Source organism: Lygodium microphyllum, chromosome 23 (assembly GCF_053477565.2).
Source record: "Lygodium microphyllum isolate KBCC chromosome 23, Lygodium_microphyllum_v1.1.10, whole genome shotgun sequence".
NCBI classification, from domain to species: Eukaryota; Viridiplantae; Streptophyta; class Polypodiopsida; order Schizaeales; family Lygodiaceae; genus Lygodium; species Lygodium microphyllum.
In genome coordinates this window covers 136,672,002-136,694,342 of record NC_141157.1, presented here as the reverse complement: position 1 = coordinate 136,694,342, position 22,341 = coordinate 136,672,002, and the positions used below count along the sequence as shown (strand labels likewise).

Genomic DNA, 22,341 nt, shown 5'->3' with positions numbered 1-22,341 from the left:
TTTCATGCATCTTCAGCCCCGTCACCTAAACATGGAGTGCTCTCATTTTCCTTTTTTGTTCCTCCTCCAATTGTAAATGTGTGTGCCGGGTGTTTCCCCTTTGCAGTTTGAATCCATTGCTCTGCCTACTCTACTTGCTGTTGGGTTCTCTTGAGCATCTCTGCCCAAGAAATGGTCTCCTTCATTGTCTCCTCTTCCTTTTTCAGGAGCTGTTGTACTTCCTCTTTGATGCGGATGAGCTCTTTGGTCATGCTAGGTCAAATTTCTCCTTCTTCTAGCTTGGGGCTGAGCTGAATTTCAGTCAGTTGCTGCCTAAGTGATTGAATCTCCTCATCTTGGGCTTCAATCTTCAATTCGAGCTTTCTAATCTTATTGTTCAACTGCCTGTTCACTATACTCAATTTGTTGTCGTGCTTCCTTGACTTTGTTGATGGCATTGGTAATCATGTTTGGGCTTCAATCTTCAATTCTATCTTTTTAATCTTATTATTCAACTGCCTGTTCACTATACTCAATCTGTTGTTGTACTCCTCCTTGACTTTGTTGATGGCATTGGTAATCATGTGCTCTATCTAGACCTCCATTTCAGGGGTGAGCTTCTTGCTGCGTGTGTGGGAGAGCTGGATTTAGATGGCCATTTGAATGTACGTCCATTTCTCAATTCAGGGCGCTTCAGGATTGGGGGAAGCCATTTCAGTGTTGGGGGGAGGAGATGCAGGGATTGCAAGCACAGGGAGGTGGCTTGAGAGGGCAGGGGGGCAGGCGTGGCAACAGGTGGTGGTGCAAGGAGTAGTGGCAGGAGGGGAGATAGCTAGTGGCGGCAGGAGAAACTGGTGACTGGACAGGACAGGAGGGTCGGTTGGTGACTGGACAGGAATGACGAGACAGGAAAGACGTGAGCAGGTGGTGGGACAGATGATGGGAAGAGCTGTTAGTGGCGGTTAGTGGTGGGACAGATGACGGGACCATAGGTGGGGGGAGAGAGAGAGAGAGAGTGTGTGTGTGTGTGTTTTGTGCCCTTCGGCACATAAAATTTGGTTCCTGTTGTCTACTATTTGGAGGACTGTGGTTGGCACATCATTGCGCCCCTTTGATTGGGTCTTTGCTTGGCCCAAATACCCTACTTTGGCACAACCACATATGAAGATTATAGTTCCATTCATCTGTTTTTGGGGCTGTTGGCACAATTGGACAACTCGGAATGCTTTTGCTTTTGATTCCATCTTTGGGGTGCAGACACACCTTGCTAAGTTGAAAGGTTTCCTACATTTGTAATTGGACCTTATTCAGCACACTGACCTCCTTTCTAGAGAGGACTTGGTCCCGTGGCATACAACAATTTCTATTGCTTCTTTGCGGTGAGTTTTGTGCTCTTTTAGTCATCAGACCTTTTGTAAAGGAGAGCCGAGTTTATGCATGATGGCTAAGACCCATTGTTCATCTTATTATCTTGTAATCTTGTAAATTTTTAGTAATTAATACAATTATCTATTACGGAGAGAGAGAGAGAGAGAGAGAGAGAGAGAGAGAGAGAGAGAGAGAGAGAGAGAGAGGAGCCCTGACGTAGCCTCGTCCTGTGCGACCTGTTGCCGCTGCCTGCGCGACCTGCGACTCGCACCCCCTGCCGTCGCCCTTACCTGTGCCCCCTAGCCCCGTCTCGCCTGCGCCCCCACCCCCCGACTTGCCCCGTTGCGGCACCGCCCATCTGACCTGTTCGACCTGTCGCGGGACCTGCCATCCGACCTGCATGTCGTCCTGTTCGCTATCCGACCAGCCCTCGCCTGTCAGACGCCATCGCCTGCCAGACCTATCCGCCCTCGCCTGTCAAACGCCGCCATCGCCTGTCAGACGCTGCTCGCTCCTGTCAGCCACCCCCCTGTCTATTGCCTGTCCCGCTGAAACGTCTGTAGCCGCCCCGTCAACTTCGCCTGTGCTGCTGTTCGAGGCTCCGCCTGCGTGTGCTCCTCCTTTCGTGCAGAGGCGCCCAGCTCCTGTAAAAACCCTAAACCTGACCATCGTCAGAGAGGCAGCGTCCGGGATAGCGTGCCCCCTGCTCTGTACACACAGAGAGAGAGAGAGAGAGAGAGAGAGAGAGAGAGAGAGAGAGAGAGAGAGGGAGAGAGAGAGAGCGGTCCTGATCTGCACTGTCGGTCAGCCCTTCTTCGAGATCAGCTCGTCATACACAATGGTTGGTTTGGATCTGGATTTCATAGACCAAACGGTGGCAGCACTTGGCTCGGACTCTGATGCTGAGGAACCGGAGGATATGGTTCCGTGCACTGAAGAATTGCCCCCGGGTCCTGACATCCAGCCTGCGGGTAAACGTACCAAGCATACCCCGGAAGAGATAGGTGTTACTCCGGATCGTTCCTATGCGCATGTTGCTTCGGATTCTGTGGACTCTCAGGAGGTGGACTGGGAGCATCTGTTGGAATTTGCCAACACTCTGCTTGGTGAATATGTTCAACATAATCAGGAAGCCTTCTCTGACTCTGCTCCAGCCGATGTTCTGGAAGCTACCGTCGACCCAAAAACTGTCCTACGCTCCTTTTCGGTATTTTATGATCGCGCGGTGATACTCTTCTTCACTGGTCGAATCCCGTTGCTTTCCCGTATTCGCCAATGGCTGCAGAGTCTGCTACAAGGGGAATGTGTTGAAGAGATTTTTGTTGGATCCCGAGGTTTTTTTGAGGTCCTCTTGAAAACAGAGACGCACCGTGCTGCTCTCCTGTCTAAACTGCCTTTGTTTTTTGATCGTCGGTTGGTTCATGTGGTTCCATGGCGCCCGATGGCAGATTTCCAGCGCCTCCTGCAACGTGAATGCCCTGTGTGGGTAGAAGTGGAAAATTGTCCGGCTGTTTATTGGCCGCTATTGAAGGATGCTATGGCCGCTGTGGGCACGGTTCTGGTCCCTCCCAGTCTCAGGGCTGTGAATCGCAACCGCTTGTGCATGTTATGGGATACTGCAAGGAAACGGCCTGCTTGGTTACGCCTCAATTGCTCTGGCATGCATCCGTTACACTTTCGTTTGAAATGGGGCAATTTTGCAGGCCATTGCTTTTCATGTGGACAGTTGGGGCACTTTATGGCTGAATGCCCCGAGCAACAACACGTTTCAGATACGGGTCATGTTGCTCCGCCCATGGAAGATATGGTGTGTGATGCTCCGTCTCGCTGGATACTGTCCACCCGCCCCAAGTTCTGGCCAAAGGTAAACAACAGGTTTCGGGTCTGGATTCCCGTGCCACTGATTGGGTTGAAGTACGTGCCAAAAAAGGCAACAGGATTGGTGCTGGCATGGAGAGTACTGTGCCTACTACCTCACAAGATTCCATGCGAAAATACATGCGCAGGAAGGAAATGATGTCTTCCGAGCGCTCTGCTCCTGCTATGGTTTCTTCAGCTCCCCGTCATCAGCCCGCCATGAAAATGTATTCGGATCGTCTAAAGGGTCCACCTGCACAGCTGGCTTTTGATACCAGAGGCAACGTCATTACTCCGTGGGATGGTCGTTACCCACGTTCCAACCCCAAGCAAGTAGATATGCCGTCTACTTCCAAATCTGGCCCTCAGAACTCTTTTGCGGTGTTGGCGGATTTCTTGGATGAGGGAGTCCTGGACATTCTCGCCGACAAAGTCAAATCGAGGCAAGCTGTGCCTCGTACCTGATTGTGTTTTGTATACACATGAAAATGGCCACGTGGAATGTGCGAGGAATTTGTTCTCGCCACAAGCAACATGCCATGTGGACGGCATTGTATGAGAATCAGTGGGATGTCCTGTGCGCTGTTGAGCACAAGAGTCACGGTGACGCCGGTAAAGTTGTGGATTGCCATGGCTTTCGTTTGTTCTATGCAGGAACACAGGCCATGCATTATTCGGGTGTGCTCATGATTGTACATGCCAAATATCAGCCTGTTCTTATTAAAAATGATGTTCATGGCCGCTTTTTGGTGGTTGAAATCTTATTCGAAGGGGAAATCCTATGGTTACTTGGCCTCTATGCTCCGAATGATTTGTTATCTCGCCGGGAGCTTTGGCAGACTTTGCAGACTTCCTTGTCACTTGGCAGACGGGGCTTCTTCATGGGGGATTTCAATATGTGTGTTGATTCTTCCCAGTCTACATCGGAGCACTCGGTCATGGATGCACCGGAAAGTCGTATGTGGCAAGAGTTGGCTCTTGCTGTTCTTAAGCAAGATCTTTGGTCCTGGCTACACCCGTCTTCTCCTGGCTTTACTTTCCATTCGGCCCAGTATGCCACAACATGGTCGCGGTTGGACCGTATATATATCATGCAGAATGATGATTTTCTGCCTGAGATGCTCGAAATAAAAGTATTGCAGCAATATGTCTTGTCGGACCATTTCCCTCTGCAGTTCGAGTTGCTTGCACAACCCATTGCCCCTTTCAAGCAATTTCTGGAGAGACTCCCTTTGCGTTTCAACTCGTCCTACTTAAAGCATACAATTTTTCAGGGCTATATGCAGCAATTGCTTGACAGATTCTCCTTGGACTTTTCCTCTCAGGGCACTGCGCCATTTGAAAGATTGCTCTCTAATGTCCAGCGGGTTGCTCGGCAATATGGGATCTATCATGCCTCTCTTTGTCGGCGCCGTCGACAGGCAGCGGAGGACCTGCTGGTTTTGGTTCGCTCCCTGCTGGTGGACACTCCGGATGATGCATTTCTGCTTGCACTGGCCATGCGGGTGGCCGATCTTATTAAAGAATTCCAGTTAAAATCGTATCAGCAGGCCAAATTGCAACATCTGACAGAGACTTTGCAAGATAGTGCATGTCAGACCCATAAGTTCTTTCGAGCTCTCCATGCCTCTCCTGCTCGAGAGAATATGACCAGACTCGAGAATGCACAAGGCCACCTTATCCTGGATCCACAGACTATTGTGCATCTGTGCAGGAATTATTTCCGTGACCTTCTCAGTTCCGCTTCTCCACCTTCAGCCCAAATTACTCAGGCCCGTTCGGTTTTTTATGACCTGGTCCGCAATCAGCTTCCGCAGGACATGCAAGCTACTCTGGAGTCAGATATTGGTGAAGCAGAGGTTATGGATGTCTTGTTACACTTGCCCAAAGATAAAAGTCCGGGTTGGGATGGTCTCACCAATGAGTTCTTTGAAGCTTTCGCTACCCAACTGGCGAAACCATTACAGGCTTTGTTTCAACAGGTGTGGGAAACGGGGATCATGCCTCCCTCATGGACACAAGGACTTATTAAACTGCTTCCAAAAGTTCCTTCGCCATCTAAGTTGACACAGTGACGCCCCATTTCTTTGATGGGTTCAATGTACAAAATCTTTTCCAAAATAATGGCGAATCGGCTCCATAAGCATCTCCCTGCCCTTGTGCATCCTCTCCAGTATGGTTTCATTAAGGGCCGAAATATTCTACACAATGTTTTGAATGCCCAATTGGCCATTGATTATGCCCGGCATTCTAATCAAGAGGTGGTACTGATTCAACTGGACCTGGAAAAGGCTTTTGACTATCTGGACTGGTCTTTCGTTGCTGACCTTATGTTTGCTATGGGCTTTGGTGCTCGGATGTCTCGTCTGATCTACACCATTAGTGCTGCGGCGTCTTCGCGAGTCATGCTGAACGGAGGTGTTACTGAGCCATTTGTCCTTGCCCGTTCTGTCAGACAGGGGTGCCCTTTGAGCCCTTTATTCTTTGCCCTTGCGACACATCCAGTTCTTTCCATGTTATCACATATGGCCGCCTCTTCCCAGTTGGCCGGATTGTCACTTCCTACAGGACAACCCTTCATTAGCCAATCCCTGGCGGATGATACTTTTATGATTTTGCGAGCGGACAAGGATAACCTTCGAAAAGCATTGGATGTTTGGGGTCTCTTTGGTCAGGCGTCAGGCCTTCGTATCAATGCGCTCAAATCAGCCATTCTAAGTTGCACGGAGTCGGATTTGCAGTCCTTGGACTGGCAGGGTCTGGTTGTTCCTCGAGGTTCCATTGTCAGGCATCTTGGATACCCTTTGGGTGTTGATGTTCCCCCAAAGCAGCTTCTGAAGTGGATTTCTCAGAAAATGGTGGCCAAGTTTATGTATTGGAAGTCTCAGGCCTGGCCTTTTCATGTTCGCCTCAAAGTAGCCCAGATAATTATGTTGCCAATGCTCACATATTTCTTGCCATTGTTGCCATGGACTCCTACGACTCTGAATGCTCTCACTCAGTCTATTCGCTTCATGCTATGGAAGAAGGAGTCATTGCATGCAGGTATTTCCTGGATCTCGTGGTCGCATGCGTGCACCCCCAAACGCATGGGTGGCGGAGCTATTTTAGATGCCCAAACTCACATGCAGGCACTTCGTTGGTCCCTTTTCCGCGCCATGTGCTCGGATGATCATCATCCGTGGGTCGCTATCGCCCGTTATTTCCTCGAGGGCCATGGGCTTCGGCATGGCAATACCCAACTCCGGAGTTCTTGGTGGCACGTTCTTAATGCCGATTCGCGGTTTTCCAGTTCTTCTTCATCGCTGCTTACTCATTTGGTGTGTTCCTGAAAACATGTCCTTCAAAAGGCTCAGTGACACCCAACGGAGGATCGCTTGGCTACTAACTCTTTTCAATTGGAATTACTGGCAGTCTCGCGTTTACTTTCGTGGGAAGGTAAACATGAGCTTAGACCACAATTCAACCAGATGGCACGTTTGGGCTTGTCTTCAGTTGCGGATGCCACCCTTGCCAGTCGCAATGTGCTTATATCGTTTCGTACTGCTAGGAGGCTTTTCCAGATCCCTCGTGGATATAGGCCTTTATGGGAACAGCTTTTGACGGTGCTCCAGAGCAGACAACCCTTTCCTGCTCTTGCTTTGGATCATCCCTGGCAAGATTGGGACCTACAAGGCCGGCTGCATTTGAGCAAAGCTTCTGCTAACCAAGTGTATCATCTTCTGGTTAAAGATAATCAATGGCTAGTTACTAAAGCGAATGCTTTATGGGGATTGCGTAAATCCCGGTCATGGTGGAGGGCAACTGTGATGGAGGGCTGGGTCAACAAGACACCCTTTAAATACAAAGTCTTTCTTTGGAGAGTGATGATTGGGGGTCTTCCGCTTGCTTCGGCTCTTTCTAAGCGACGAATCTCCAATGGCACCTGTTTCTTTTGCACCACTACTATGGAATCCGCCCGCCACCAATTTATTTCTTGCCCCGTCGCTAAGAAAGTCTGGTTATTTTTGTCGGCCATTTGGCGAGGGGTGGTTGGTATCACACTGCGCCCCTTTGATTGGGTTTTGGGCCAGCCCAAATACCCTATTCCCGCACAGCCACATATGAAGCTCATGTATCACTTTCTTCGATACTGGGGCTGTTGGCATAACTGGACCATTCGGAATGCTTTTCTGTTTGACTCCGCCCATAATGTTCAGCGGCATATTGTGAGGCTTAAGGGCCTCTTGTATTGGCAGTTAGCTCTTCTCCATCGTTCTGATTTGCTCTCTACGGAGGACTTCCATCCTTGGCATATGGCAATTTCCTCCGCATCCTTGCCATGAAATTGTAACTTGTAGTACTTAGCACCTCTTCACATGATGGCTTGGATTGTCGTCATGTATCTTGTAATCAAGTAATCTTGTATTTTTTTCGTAATTAATACAATTACCTTTTACGAAAAAAAAAAAAAGAGAGAGAGAGAGCTCTTGCAGCTACACAAGCTGAAGTGGAATGAAAATGATTGATTGGTTACATTGAATTCGGACAATTTTACAGTCCTTTTCAAATTCTGTTGACTTCTGATGATAACTTCTTTGAAACTCTAAACTACTATTTGTCTACAGCTATATACGCCCTATCCATATTTGTCATTTGGAAATCGAAATTTTCTTTGTAACCTTGGATCTCAACTTCCAAATTGGACAGCATTTTGTGACATGTCTCATATTTATCTACACTATTCTTTCATCATTTTGGCAACATATTGGTGTTGACTGAATAGCTAGAAAAGATTAAGCTTCTTGACAAGGAATTGTTAAAATTAAGTGTGGTTGAGTCATCAACTACGACTTTGACCCTATGCCCTCGTAGTGATCCATGCACTAACTCATGTGACCCAAATGAGGGCTGCCATGTAGAGCTGAACATGCTACACCTATATGTGACTTTCCCATGCAAAACCTCTAAACATTTTATTTTTCCTGTTCCTGGATTCTGAGGTTTGACTAAATGGATCTGTTTATCTTTGTATTTATGTTTATCTTTCCTTCCTTTATTGGCCCACTTCTGTGAGGTATTAAACACCTTTACCCTGGTCTTTCCAGGGTTCATCATGAGGTCCCTGTCCTGATAGCAGGTCTTTATTGCATCCACCTATCTCTACAGTTTCTCTGGTGTGTTAGAGATGAGTTAAGATCTTTAATATAGAGCAACAGAGGAATCTACTCTTACCAGTCTGGCACCTGACAAATCATGAGCAACAACTAAAATCACAAGGAGGCCTTCTAGATTTTCATTTCACCAATGTAATGTAGTCACCACATTCATTTTTCGAACCCCAGAGAAAAGAATGATTCTATTAATAAATCCCCTTGGGACAATGTATTCCAAGGCAAAACACAAAATTAGCCTTGTAAGGGATTTCCAAAGCAAAAGTTACACAGCAAAGGCGAATTCTATTCCAAGGCATGTGATAACCAATAAGGGAGGTCTATAGTGCCAAACTATGTGTGGCTGACAGGGAAGGAAAGTGCAAGAATCCCATGTCCTAAGAAGAGCATCTCTTCTCCTCATAGTCTCTGAACCGACTTGCATCCTGCCCCTAAAATAGTTTTGCAAAATCTGGATTAAGAAGGCTGTTCTGAGTGATAAGGCATCTTCCACCTGAAATGGTTTTACAAAATTTGCACCAACAAGGTTGCCTTTATTGCTTCTTGTTTGGAGAAACCTTTTTCTTTGTGAGATCTTGGAGAGACAAAGCAATATGTTTAAAGTTGTCCATGGAGCGGTGATAGTTTCATGCGCACCAGAACTTAAATGATCCTTGAATTATTTAGACTTTTAGATGAATTTGAATGGCTTAAGAAGAAATGGTATGCCCAAGGTGATTCATTTTATGGATGAAGCCTTACAAAAACTAGTAGTGAAAATTATCTCCATGTGTTGGTGATACTCAAGAAGAATGTCATAATACAAGAATGTATTTAATCTTCCAGGATTTATTTGAACGCCTTCAAAAGCAATGGCTTGTTGTGACGACGACCTCTCGGTGCCGTCTTTGGGTAGGCAACACCCACCCTATGGAGCCTGCCTCATGAGGGATCACCCTCTATTCGGTAGCCCCACAGCAATGCGGAAGCGTTTTTGGAGGTAACACGGAACGCGACACGGAACGCGTCACGGAAAACCGCAGGTAACACGTAACGGGCAAGGTAACACGACACGGAAATGAGGTAACTCGATATGTATATTATGAAGTGCAACGGAGGCACGAGAATAATTACAAGATGCCAAGAAGGCTAGAGGGACGAGAAAATCACAGACAGAGGGTGGACGCTATCAACTTGCATACCACGACGCCATCATGTGGGTGAGGGAGGAGTACTACCCTCATACACACCTCTCCTTAAAAGAACGACGCCCTCGTGTTCAATGTGCAAATGAATGGACTTGCACGCAGAGCGGTGTGTTGAGACTCAAAAGTTCGGGGGTCTAAACATGTCTCACTATCAAGACAGCCAGTGTCTGCCCGCTAGACCTAACCTATGACCACAAACTTGGGGGTCTTTGTCGACTCAATATCAAGCCGACCAGTGTCTTCCCACTAGGTGCCATGCCCACTGACTCAATTACAGGTGTGGAGACATGGTCTTATTGACTCAAAGATGATCATCCACTGACTCAATTTACATTTGTGGAATGATCCCAACCTGGCTGACTAGGAAGAGAAAAATAATATTGGAAACACATCAATTCAACCATCTGCTGACCAGATTTACAATCACAGAATGGAGAATAACCAAGTTAAAACAAGTTGTGTTCACTTGAAATAACTGAAGGTCCTGACAGTATGAGTGTGCAGAAACTGTCAGTGGACTGAAGAGGCGAGGCGCGTAACTCAGCTGGGAGTGTGCCACGCCATGAATGCAAGGGCCCATGAAGAGGCGCCCTGAGGTTGATGGCCCCAATTGGCCAGATCTGTCAATCCAGTATGAATGTGTTTGCGCGAGGTGCGCAGTGATGGCGCACCTCCCCTTAAAAGAACTTGGGCCAGGTAAGCCCAAACTTTCTGATTATGGCCCCAATTGGCCTGATTTGTCAATCCTTGGATCATCTGGTAAAGAAGGCCCCAATTGGCCTGATCTGTCAATCCTTTGTTCAGATAATAGGTGCGTTGTGATGACGCACCTCCCCTTAAAAATAATTGGGCCAGGTACACCCAATATTTTCGTGTATGCCGCCGTCTTGCGAAGGTGGCATTTTTGTTGGTGCATAAAGCACCCAATAAAGGGGGGATAGCCGTTCGTTTATACTCGTGGCGACGCGAGTCTTCAGCCCTCGTCTTGGCAGCTACATCGCCAATTAACCGAGCAGCAGCCGTTCTTTTATACTCGTGGCGACGCGAGTTTTTAGCTCTTTTGATGACGCCTCCAGCGCCAAGTGCAATAGGACTTGCCGTTCGTTTATACTCGTGGCGACGCGAGTTTCCAATCCTTAGAATGACGCATAACGCGTCCAGTGAAGAGGAACTAGCCGTTCGTTTATACTCGTGGCACCGCGAGTTTTGGACTGCTCTCCTCGCAGCTTGCACATAAGCCATTCTTTTATACTCCTGGCGACGGGAGATCTTTATCCTTCGAAGATGTACTCGATTCAAGTACCAAATAGTAACTGGATAAATGGCCGTTCGTTTAGGCTCCTGGCTCAGGGAGCTTGGTGTCTTTTCAGGCTGAACCTGAGAAGTGCCCGTTTCTTTATTCTCCCGCGGCAAGGAGTCTTCCAGGTAAGATGTGCCCGTTCGTTTATTCTCCCGCGGCAAGGAGTCTTCAAGGTAAGATATGCCCGTTCGTTTATTCTCCCGCGGCAAGGAGTCTTCATCTGCACACATGCCCGTTTCTTTATTCTCCCGCGGCAAGGAGTCTTCATCTGCACACATGCCCGTTTCTTTATTCTCCCGCGGCAAGGAGTCTTCAACATAATGTGAAGAAAAGTTGTCCGTTTCTTTATCCTCCTGGCACAGGGAGTCTATGAACAGATCTTCAATAAGCATAGCCATTCGTTTACCCTCCTGGCAGAAGGAGCCTTCGAAAAGATCATCAATAAGCATAGCCATTTCTTTATCCTCCCGGCGCAAGGAGTCTTCAACAAACTGTTTGGCCGTTCGTTTATCCTCCCGGCTAAAGGAGTCTTCCACACAAACTGTTACCGTTCGTTTATCCTCCCGGTATAAGGAGTCTTCCACATAACCTGCGGCCGTTCGTTTATCCTCCCGGCTAAAGGAGTCTTCAACATAAACTGTCGCCGTTCGTTTATCCTCCCGGCATAAGGAGTCTTCATCATCCAGGATGGCCGTTTCTTTATTCTCCCGGCTAAAGGAGTCTTCACAAGAAGATGTCGCCGTTTCTTTATTCTCCCGGCCAAAGGAGTCGTTTAATTGTAGCTCATGGTGAAGGACCGTATCTTTATCCTCCTGGGTCAAGGAGTGGAGAAATGTGTCCTCAATCTCTTGTATGGCCCTTTCTTTATCCTCCTGGGTCAAGGAGTCTTCAATTCTGCCCTTCTCTGCATAAAACGGATACTCTTCAAACCCGATCATGACCTCCAGCAGCCCGATGCTACCAAAGGGAGGGTCACCAATCCGCGAACTCGCATCCGGCTCCGTATGGCCCCTTTTCCCCTGGCGGGCTTCACCCCATCGCGGCATAAACTGGTCCATGTCGGTCTTCTTCCACAGTAGGATTTCATCATCTGAACTTGGGAGCTCGGTTTCTGCCTTCACCTGTAAGGATATACAGACCGCTCTCCCTTGCTGACGATTATCTTCCTCATCTGCTTCAGGCTTGACTTCATCTGCTGTAAGATTTGCATTCTGCTCTTCATCTTCTTCTTCTTCTGCTACTACTTCTTCTTCTTCTTGTTCGTTTTCTTCCTCTTCTTCTTCGTCTTCTTCTTTTTCTTCCTCTTCTTCTTCTTCTTCTTCTTCTTCTTCTTCTTCTTCTTCTCCGTCTTCTTCTTCTTGTCTTCGGGCCGTTCGTTTATTCTCCCGGCTCAAGGAGTCTTCAAGGATGTTAGCGTGGAATGTGGCCGTTCGTTTATCCTCCCGGCTCAAGGAGTCTTCACCTTCTGATCTGGCCGTTCGTTTATCCTCCCGGCTCAAGGAGTCTTCATAACAAAATGGATCATGCGAGTACGAAATCGACTGCATGCCATAGGGAGGGAAAAATGGTTGGGGATGGGCTAAAATTGCCTCATCTAGAATAATACATTGTTCCAGGATCACTCCATCTGATAATAGATGCGACTCTGAGGTCGTCTTTTCTTCAGCACATTCTTCTATCAAGACGTCATGAAACAAATAACTAGGCCCAAAGGCCACTGGTAAGCATACTGGAGCTTGAATGGCCACGGTTTCTTTTATACTCGCCCGTTCCACTACGAGTTCTTCAGGCTGCTCTTCTATATCTGAATCCGACCCAGAGGTCGCTTGCCATTCTTCATATTCTTCTATAAGCACTCCATCTACCATGTAACTGGGCACACTGGCCCCTTGTATGTAAACTGGAGGCTTCTGGACCACGGTTTCATTTATACTCGCCCGTTCCATTACGAGTTCTTCATACTGATTCTTCATATAGGACTCACTGCCCATAACTGATTGATCTAGACCCAATGGTTGCTCATAATATTCTTGATCACTTCCTTCTGAAGTATGGCTATCCTGTATGTGTTGATCATAAATTGAGTCGTCACGCCAGCTTTCTGCTCTCCAATAATACTGCTCATAGTCTGCTTCTTCTTGATTGACCCTTTGCTCATCTTCAGCATCGGAATCTGTATATACTGAATTCATACTACTGAGCTGTACCTGGACATTATCCTGAGTTTGTTGATTTTGTGCTGCCAGCGCTTGCTTCATTCTTTCTACCATCTGAGGTAGCATTATCTACTGTTCGGGAGATAGTTGGCCCTGTGATATCATCTGTTCGGCCATGGCTATCGTGCATTCTGCTGCAGACAAACAATCTGGATCATTCAATAGATCTTGTGCAACTCTAGCACTTTCTGACTCCAAAATTGCATGTGAATTAAGCATAGCAGCACACTGTTCTTCTGACTGACTTTCTGACTCGTACTCACTATCAGAGGAGTAGCCTTCAGCATCTTCTGTATCCTGGCATAATGGAGATGTGTCCATTTTTCGCTTCTCATCTGGCATACCCCCCTGTGCAATGATTTCACCATACTCTTCTGTCATGAACATTTGTAATTTTCGCTCCACCAACACGAGGTCGAATGACAGGTTTTTCTTGTGTTCTTCAGACCACTCGATTATGTTATCATTGACTTCTTCAAGCTTGATTTTGATATGTATCTGCTGTTGCTTAATAAGCTTTAAACGAGTGTCTAGATCTACTTCTTCATGCTTCGAAAATTGATAACCACCTTGCAACCATTTCACCTTGGTGGCCCAGAGAGCTCTTCTGTCATCTTCAAAATCAAACCATTGGGCCAAAATTTTGTATTTTTCGGCATAAAAATCTTCAATTTGCCGTTTTTCGGCCTCAAATCCAGTTTTTTCGGCTTCTTTCTGCTCAATTCGCCGTTTTTCGGCCTGAAAATCAGTTTTTTCTACTTCTTTCTGCTCGTTTTCCAGTTTTTTCGCATAAAAATTCTGATTTTGCCGTTTTTCGGCCTCATTTTTGGACCAGTGAGTCAAATTCTTGTGTTTTTCAGCATAAAACTGCTCATTTTGCAGTTTTTCGGCCTCTTTTTCAGGCCTATCCACACTTTTGTGCTCATTTTTCACTTTTCCAGCACCTTTCTTCTTTTTACCCATCCTACTTTGCCCAGGACTCACTCACCCGGGGGTCATTACGCACCAGCCGAGGAGTTTGCTCTGATACCAAGTGTGACGACGACCTCTCGGTGCCGTCTTTGGGTAGGCAACACCCACCCTATGGAGCCTGCCTCATGAGGGATCACCCTCTATTCGGTAGCCCCACAGCAATGCGGAAGCGTTTTTGGAGGTAACACGGAACGCGACACGGAACGCGTCACGGAAAACCGCAGGTAACACGTAACGGGCAAGGTAACACGACACGGAAATGAGGTAACTCGATATGTATATTATGAAGTGCAACGGAGGCACGAGAATAATTACAAGATGCCAAGAAGGCTAGAGGGACGAGAAAATCACAGACAGAGGGTGGACGCTATCAACTTGCATACCACGACGCCATCATGTGGGTGAGGGAGGAGTACTACCCTCATACTTGTGGTATGGTAAGTTTGTAGTTTATATCTGTTTAAGGCTTCATAGTCAATGCACATCCTGGAACTGCTAATATAAAAAGTGGAGAACAGAGGAGAGTTGCCTTAATCCTCAGTAGCCCACACCTCACAACTTGCTCTCGTGATTCTTCTTGTTGAAAAGAATGTCAGACCATCTATATTTTCTTAGTATCAGATATGGTTGCCTGGAAACTTGTTTGCTGAAATAGGAAACCTACCTCTAGGTTTCTCAGTCTTACCTACAAAGAAAGTAACCTAATATTCTGTTTGAAGTTTGGAATTCGGCTGGAGTCTAAGATCTGCTATCAAGACTCTAGTACTTATGTCTTGGTTGTTCGATTTTTTAAGTGAATCACTAGCTCATACTTTCATCACTGTTTTAGACCTTTGAACCATCATGTGTGTTGATACAATTTTTTGAAGTTGTCTTTTGAATATGGTTTCTTGACATGACAAGTCATGACATTTTTGAAATTGTAATTGTAACATCTGTATTCAAAATCGACATTGTTTGGACCCTTGTATAGTGGAGATTTGTCATTACTTGTGTAGATAATGTATGAACAGAGGATTATTTCTTTGTGTGTTCAATGTGTCTAAAGGCTAGGTCCATTATTTCTTGTTATATCTGTAATAAACGTTCTTCATACATTTACTCAAAATTAATTTGGTAGGAATTTATTGTTAAGTTGGCTGGAAAATTATCCTGTTTTTTCTTGTGCTTTTAAAGTCTGCAAATGTGAACCTAAGATTTTGAAATTGGGGAGTCTGAATCTGACATGCTTGGGACTTGATTTTGCTGTCTGCTATTATCCTGGCAGTGGAACGGTTATCTTTTGAAGAGTTTTTTACACACAGATTTATTGCACAGCCAGTGAGGTAATAGTACCTTACCATGTGCTGCAAGCTTAATACTGTGGTTGTGCCTGCCTCCATTCACGTCATCTTCTCAGTTGCTTAAATGTAGTGCATTAGTGCTAAAACTAAGACTTGATATTGTTGCTCTTCAGGCAAGAATCTAGCCATTCTATTTTGGACAGGAACTTGTTTTCATCTGGTTCATCTAAGTCCTTACAAGAAGAGCAACTGCCATTTTTGCTGGATGAGGATCCACCACTTGTTTCACTGGCTTCTACAACCAAAAAAGTTGCGACTCCGGTCTCTCCTCCATTCAGTTTCTTGCAAAGCCCTGTGGAGAAGAATGTCAAAAGCTCCATGGAGAAGAAAGATGCATCTTGCAAGGAGAAAGGTGGGAACCCTGGCCCTTGTGAGATAGAGAGGGATGTTCATAATCATACTCTGTCAGAGGTGTATCTTAATGGGGTGAAAGCTATCTCTACAGGAGTATCAGCTGCGTCAGGTGTAGAACATGGTTCTTGTCAACAAAGTGCTTCAAAAGGTGATTGTAGTGCTTTTAACTTGTATGTTCAACTTGATAAGTATATTTCATAATTTGACCTTTTTTGTGCCCATTCCAGGGACTTTGATGGACTCAATGGAATGCCTTGAAAGAGAATATGTCCTTGTTAATGTTCCACTCACCTCTACTGAATCGATGTCATTATCAGCAAGTGATCAGTCTGCTTCTTTAGGACACCCTTTGTCATACAAGAATACTCACACCTCTTCTGCAAATACAGCTGTATCGAAACCTTCTGATGGTGCAGTGTTCAGGGTTGATCAGATTGACAGCCCCTGTTCACCATCTGATGTTCCCCATTGTTCATTAGAATCTGCCACTGCAGCAGCCACATCATCAGATCAGTTTCAGTCAAGACTACAATCTCTCCAAAATTATGCTGAAGTTATTACTGAAGTGGCAACTGACAAGGTTCTCTCTCCTTCCTCACCATGCCAGTCAAAAGGCAGCAGATGTTGCCAAGTTTCATGCTGTCTTTATTCAAATGCTTGTTTGCTAAATTTTTCTTATGTTTGTTTACCTTGCTAAATTTGTTTTCCGTTTGTTTAGTTGCAGGCAGGACAACACTCAGAAGCCTTGTCAATCCAACTTGTATGTTTAGCAGTTTGGAAGGAAGCACTGGATGTTTGCCACAAATGGGCATATGCTTCTTTGAACTCTTATTCACAGTTAAAGGGTGATATGGAAGGCTATGAGAATACCCATATCAGCAATATATCTCCTGCCATCCTAGAAATATCAGATGAAAGATGTGGTGTTGCATCGGTATGCTCGCATGTGGAACAAAAGTTCATTGTTGCAGTGGAACATGCAGAGAGAACTGCTTCTTACTTAAGCCTTTCTGATGGTATGCATTTCTGCAATATCTAATCAAGTAAAGCTCATTGCCTATGTTGGTTGACTTATTTTACATGTAATGCAGAAGTGCCTGATGCTATGGAGAATCTTTTTCAAGTTGCCCTTTCGATGGGAATAAACGCTGCTGTAAGTATGCTGTCTGTAGCTTGTAAGAATAAGTCTGCTCGCTCATGCACTTGTACTTCAAATTTTTGGAATCGAAGATGAAACCTAAGGGTGTGAACTTTAGTTTTCTAGTACCAACACAAAGTGCAAGGATATTGATTAGATTCCACTGATGCCATAATGATGTTACGATTTAGTAGTTCTTTCCAGCACTTGATTTTGTTCCCATGTTTCATGTGAGCAATGGTGACCTGGGAGCAGGGTGCTGTTCTGAATGAAGTAAGTGTTGTAACATGGGTCAATGCATTTCACAGGTGGATGAGGTTATGGGAAACAACTCTCTTGCAGCTTTGACTTACTCCAAAGCTGCAAGTCTGCTGCATTTTTTAGTGAGTGAAGCTGTGCTGTTACCTGTATCCCCTCGGTTGGTTTTGAGTGCCTCTGATAGACAACGCCTTACTCTGTACATAAAGAATCTTATAAAGAGGCAAAGCCAGTGCTTGGCCACAAAGGTCGAGCTTGGATGATGATAATACCAACAAATCTTCCAGTGTGCAAGACACGAGATTCTTGTTACCAGCAAAAGCTTTACATGCTTTGTAAAAAGTTTTCAATACTCATGCGAGCTGGTGTAAATAAACTTAGGGTTAGTATCCCAGTACACACATGCACATTTCAAAATTATAGTCATGAGAGCTCTAATATACAAATATGTTCATTAAGTGCTCCAAAATGTATGATTACCATGTATGACTATATGCTGTACATTGCTTGATGCCATGGCACATGCCATCCGTGCTCAATTGTCCATATGAATTGTAATCATGATCCTTAATTGTGCAGTGAGGACTTGTTCCCACAGACGGATAACATTCTGAAGCAATCTGCAGTTACCTCCTTTTTTCAAAATTTTAAAGATACCTTTCTTCTGTCTTCCAACATGCCAACTTATTGCAATGTTGTTTTTATCTTTTCCACCTTAATAATTGCATAAATTACAGAGATACAGGGAAGCAAAGATATTCAATTTTCTTACACCAGACATAAACAGTTGATAGAACATTCTCTTCGAAGTTTGTTTTGGATGTAGTGGAAATTTTTGAATTAGCTTAAAGAGATGATGATTTATTGGAGTGCTGTTCGAATGACTATTCCAAAAAGTACTCTATTAATGTAGGAGCCATAACTTTCACTGGAAATATAACTCAAATTTTATGGAACATTAAAGTGAATTTCAAGTGCCTTAATGTAGAGAGACTCATTGAGTGCCATAAAACTTGCAATAGGTAAAGGCTCTAGTGAATTTCAAGTGCCTTAATGTAGAGAGACTCATTGAGTGCCATAAAACTTGCAATAGGTAAAGGCTCTGGTTATTCAACTTATATTCTTTTGTTAAAATGAGGGTTGTGGCAATGGAGGGAAGTTATAATCGCTTGTATCAGTGATGGCTAATGGAGACATGCTTTGTTTAAAAAGAAAGGGTAACAATCACGAGCCAAGATAACAAGTTGTATGCAATGCAAACAAATAAGGGCATTTTAGTGTATTTGTACTGGTTGGAATTTTGTTATGCCTTTAAAAATATCAGTGGGCCATCTAAACTGGTCGCTTTGTGAATCTTGCTTAGGTGTTGATAAAAAGTGCCACATTACCACAAGGGTTTCATTGCATATAAAGTTTATATATCATGTGTATTCATGGCTTATTTATAAATTCCTTAATGGTTAAATTCTCATTGATAAGGTGTACCCTTTTTTTAATGAAGCTGTAACTTTTTTCCAAAATTCGTAAGATCTCCCTCTTTTGTAAATGGATTTTTGTAAACTCTGCAGATTTATGAAGCCCTTCTTTTGAAATCATGTAAGACACATATCTTATTATGTGATCCTCATTACCTCCATCGAGCACATTACTAGGTCACAAGTCAAAATCACCTTGAAAGCTCTCCAAATGTATGCTTTTTTAAAATTTACATCCTATTTAAAAATGAAAAGTTCAATATGAGATTGCCATCTATCTACTATGATTGAATTTATTTAAGAAAACCGAAGTGTGATACTTCTCCTTTTTACTAGATATCATTATTGGCCTTTAACTTGAGATTGGATGGATTAATGTGCATTGTTCATGAGAGTCTGCTAAAGATATGTGTTGACTACCTTTAAAAAAGAAAACAGGATGAAATGAAAGTATGGTGTAATTACAACATTTCAGATCAACCATAACCATTACCTCATTAGATGACTCTACAATCAATGATAGCAATTGAGAACCTTTGTTCAAGCATGCACATGCATCATTACTTGATTCTCTCTTATATGTAAACTTGAAAGCTTAGATGAGTGACCTATTGTGATGGGTGATCACCGCAATTTTCGTGGTAGTAGATTTCTATGTGATTTAGACTATCATTGAGAACCTTTGATCAAGCATGCACATGCATCATTGCTTGATTCTCTCTTATATGTAAACTTGAAAGCTTAGATGAATGACCTCTTGTGATGGATGATCACCACAGTTTTTGTGTTAAAAGCTTTCTATGCACTTTATCTTAGGCTAGAACTATAATTATGCTCAAATTTAAGTTGGATGTTGAAACTCGAATGTCATCTTTAAATTCATATTTAATATGAGTGTTTTAATGTTCAACAAAAATAAAATATCTTCTACAACTATAAGATATATTTTTTTGGACACATTTCTTATATTTACCAATGTTAGTTTTGAATGCATGTATTGTAGATTTTTGTTCTCAATACATGAATATTTATGCATATTTATTAGTACCACATAAAAGTCATGAGATCTTTTGCCCAAAAGATACTAATTTTGCTAGCATTGTCGGCTAGGTTGCTTTATAAGCATTGTTTTCTTGTGAGTGCTATGTGCGACAACTTCACTCCACTTCCAACAACCTCTTGTGTAGACTTGGACCCATATCAGATTGTTAATAAAAAAGTTCCATAGTGCACCTTATTGTGATCAATAAACAAACATAATAAATTAGTAATGCAAGAGCCACTTAGTTAGTACCATTAATCCATGAATGTGAAATTGCTAGTTATGAGAATATGCAAGGTGATTAAACATCCCAAACTTGAGCTCATTTAGTAAGTCTAGGTAGTGTGTTGAAATCCATTTAAAGTGATATAAAGAAGATAGATTATCCTAGCACATTTGTAAATTTCTAAATTTGTAAATTTCTCCATTTGTAAGAATCTTCTTTGCACATTTGTAAATTTCTCCATTTTCTTAGCTAGAGAGAGTGCATGATTGATATGCATGCTTTCGTCTAAATCAGGCATGTAGGCAAAGCATACCTACATTTTGGTTCAATTGACATGACTTGACATAATCTCTTTAGTTGAATCTCTCACCATAGACTGTGGGTGGATATAATAAAACAAATTCTGTACCCTTTAGTTTAGAAAAATTAGCTTAATATGGATTGAAGTATAAAAGGCAAGAATGTGCTGTTGTAAGAATCTTCTTTGCACATTTGTAAATGTCTCCATTTTCTTCGAGCTTGAGAGTTTCTTGCCTTCCACACCAACATTGAGGGTGAATAGACAATGCCCACCATAGCAAGAGGTGGATTTCTTGAAGCATACTATTATCTATGATTCTTATTGTACCTTTGCTTCAACCTAGCTATGGCTTCATTGTGATGTAGTTGTAATCTATATTTAGCTATGGCATGGCTATGGTCAGTTGTTTCAATTGTTGTTTCTTAAATTTCTCGTCATTCTAATTCAATATAGGATAACTTTATTTCAATGGTATCAAAGCCTTGAATTTGATTCTTGGCAAGGTCGTTTTCAAGCTTAGATCTGGTTACCAGCACCATATAGGGTAACTAGAGTTCAAGATTTGGTTAGAAGACTTGGTACAAATTGAATCGTAAGTTGCCGGGGTTTCCAACAGTTAGCGTTTACCAAATTTGGAGTTCTTGGAGAAGATCTGAAGAAGAAATGATGGGATCTTGGGTATTTTAGTAGCTCATGGACAAGAAGAGGCCCATTTTGAAGGTTTGAGGTCTAAACGGGGCTAATAGAGTTTAGCACAGCTTAAATAAGATTGCAATTTGTTAATCAATGGTTGCTTTCTCTTCTCTTAGATTGTCCTAAGTTTCCATGATTGATTTCTTGGCTTGATCTCTTCTCCATGATAATATCTTTCTTCGCAGAGTGCACAACATCATTCTCCTCATCCTCAGGAGCATTTGAAGCAGCATTGTGACCAACATTGGGAGTAGACTAGCCACATGGAAGGAGCAACAATATCAGCGAAGATTGTGCCAAATTTTATAGGCAGCTACATGCAGTCATCTCTAGCACTTATCATCTCTCTCTACATCAAGCTTGGTCCCTAGCATTAATGGAAGACTCTTCAACAAGTTGGCAACACTCTTTCTTAGTTTGAAGGTTGGTTATGGTGATTTTCTCTTTTCTTTTTGCTAAATATTTAGGATAGCAGTGAATTTTTATCAATTTCTTTAAGAATCCATGGGGCTTTTACTTCTTTGAGCCTTTGGAAGCATTATCCTTTGTCCTCTTTTAGACATTGAGCCATTTTCCTCTCTTGAAGCTTCTCTCAAACCCTAAATATGGAGTTCAAGGATAACAAGTGAAATCTTGCTTGATTCTTGAAATTTTCATGGGGCTTTTACTCAAATTCTTCCTAAATACAACTCTAAACCTTCTGCATGTAATGAAGAAGCAAGATTGAAGCATTTAGCCAGCATTTAGAGTATTCTTGATCTCTTATTTGGGAGAAATAGGGTAGCCACAAAATTCTTCAAAATTTTGATCAATTTTTTATCTAGTCATGGGGATTATGAAGTATTCTACTCTAGAGAGTCAAGGGTAAGTCCATTCCATAAAGGCTGATCCAACATTATTGAAGCAACAGACCATGATTCATAGCATTTTCTTCATCTTGAATGCTTGGATTGTTATGGACATCTAAAATCTCTTGGATTCTTGTTTCTAATCAAGGATTGAAGTATCTCTTGAAGTTTGTATTGATCCTCAACTTAATTGAAGGCATTGGTTTTGATCTATGGGAATTTGATTACTCTTCACTCATTACAAGAAACATTGGTTCAAGGTTGGCATTCTTGAAGCTATTTGAAGACTTTAAGTGGATTCATATTCAATGAAAGGCTTATATGGAGTTTCTATCAAGTATTGTGAAGGAATTTGGTCCATTTCGACATGCTACAATAATCTCAAGCATTAAACAAGGTATCATCTACTCTTTTCTAATCTCTCCAATTCCAATTGTTGAAGCATAGCCAATTGCTGAAGGAGAGGTTGAATTGGGTATGTACTCTTTGTTTGATTGAAAATTTTAGTCAACTTATGCTGAAATCTAGTGCCCACTCATTGTTGATTGAATTTTTATAATGAAATGATTGATAAATTCAGCCTTCAGCTTGATTTTCATCACTTTTTAATTCATTTAGTTTTCAATTTCTT

At 43.3% G+C, this 22,341-nt stretch overlaps 1 protein-coding gene across 1 annotated transcript in view; it reads left to right on the top strand.

The window, feature by feature from the left end:
• The window catches only part of LOC148016787 (serine/threonine-protein kinase ATG1b-like), a 118,169-nt gene extending 100,399 nt beyond the window's left edge, over positions 1 to 17,770 (top strand). The window contains exons 8-13 of the mRNA XM_087664556.1: positions 15,300 to 15,357; positions 15,489 to 15,877; positions 15,957 to 16,309; positions 16,448 to 16,745; positions 16,821 to 16,882; positions 17,176 to 17,770. Coding sequence (XP_087520682.1) covers positions 15,300 to 15,357; positions 15,489 to 15,877; positions 15,957 to 16,309; positions 16,448 to 16,745; positions 16,821 to 16,882; positions 17,176 to 17,388 — 1,373 coding nt within the window. The 3' untranslated portion in view covers positions 17,389 to 17,770. The remainder of the gene's footprint in view (positions 1 to 15,299; positions 15,358 to 15,488; positions 15,878 to 15,956; positions 16,310 to 16,447; positions 16,746 to 16,820; positions 16,883 to 17,175) is intronic.
• The last annotated feature ends 4,571 nt before the right edge of the window (positions 17,771 to 22,341 follow it).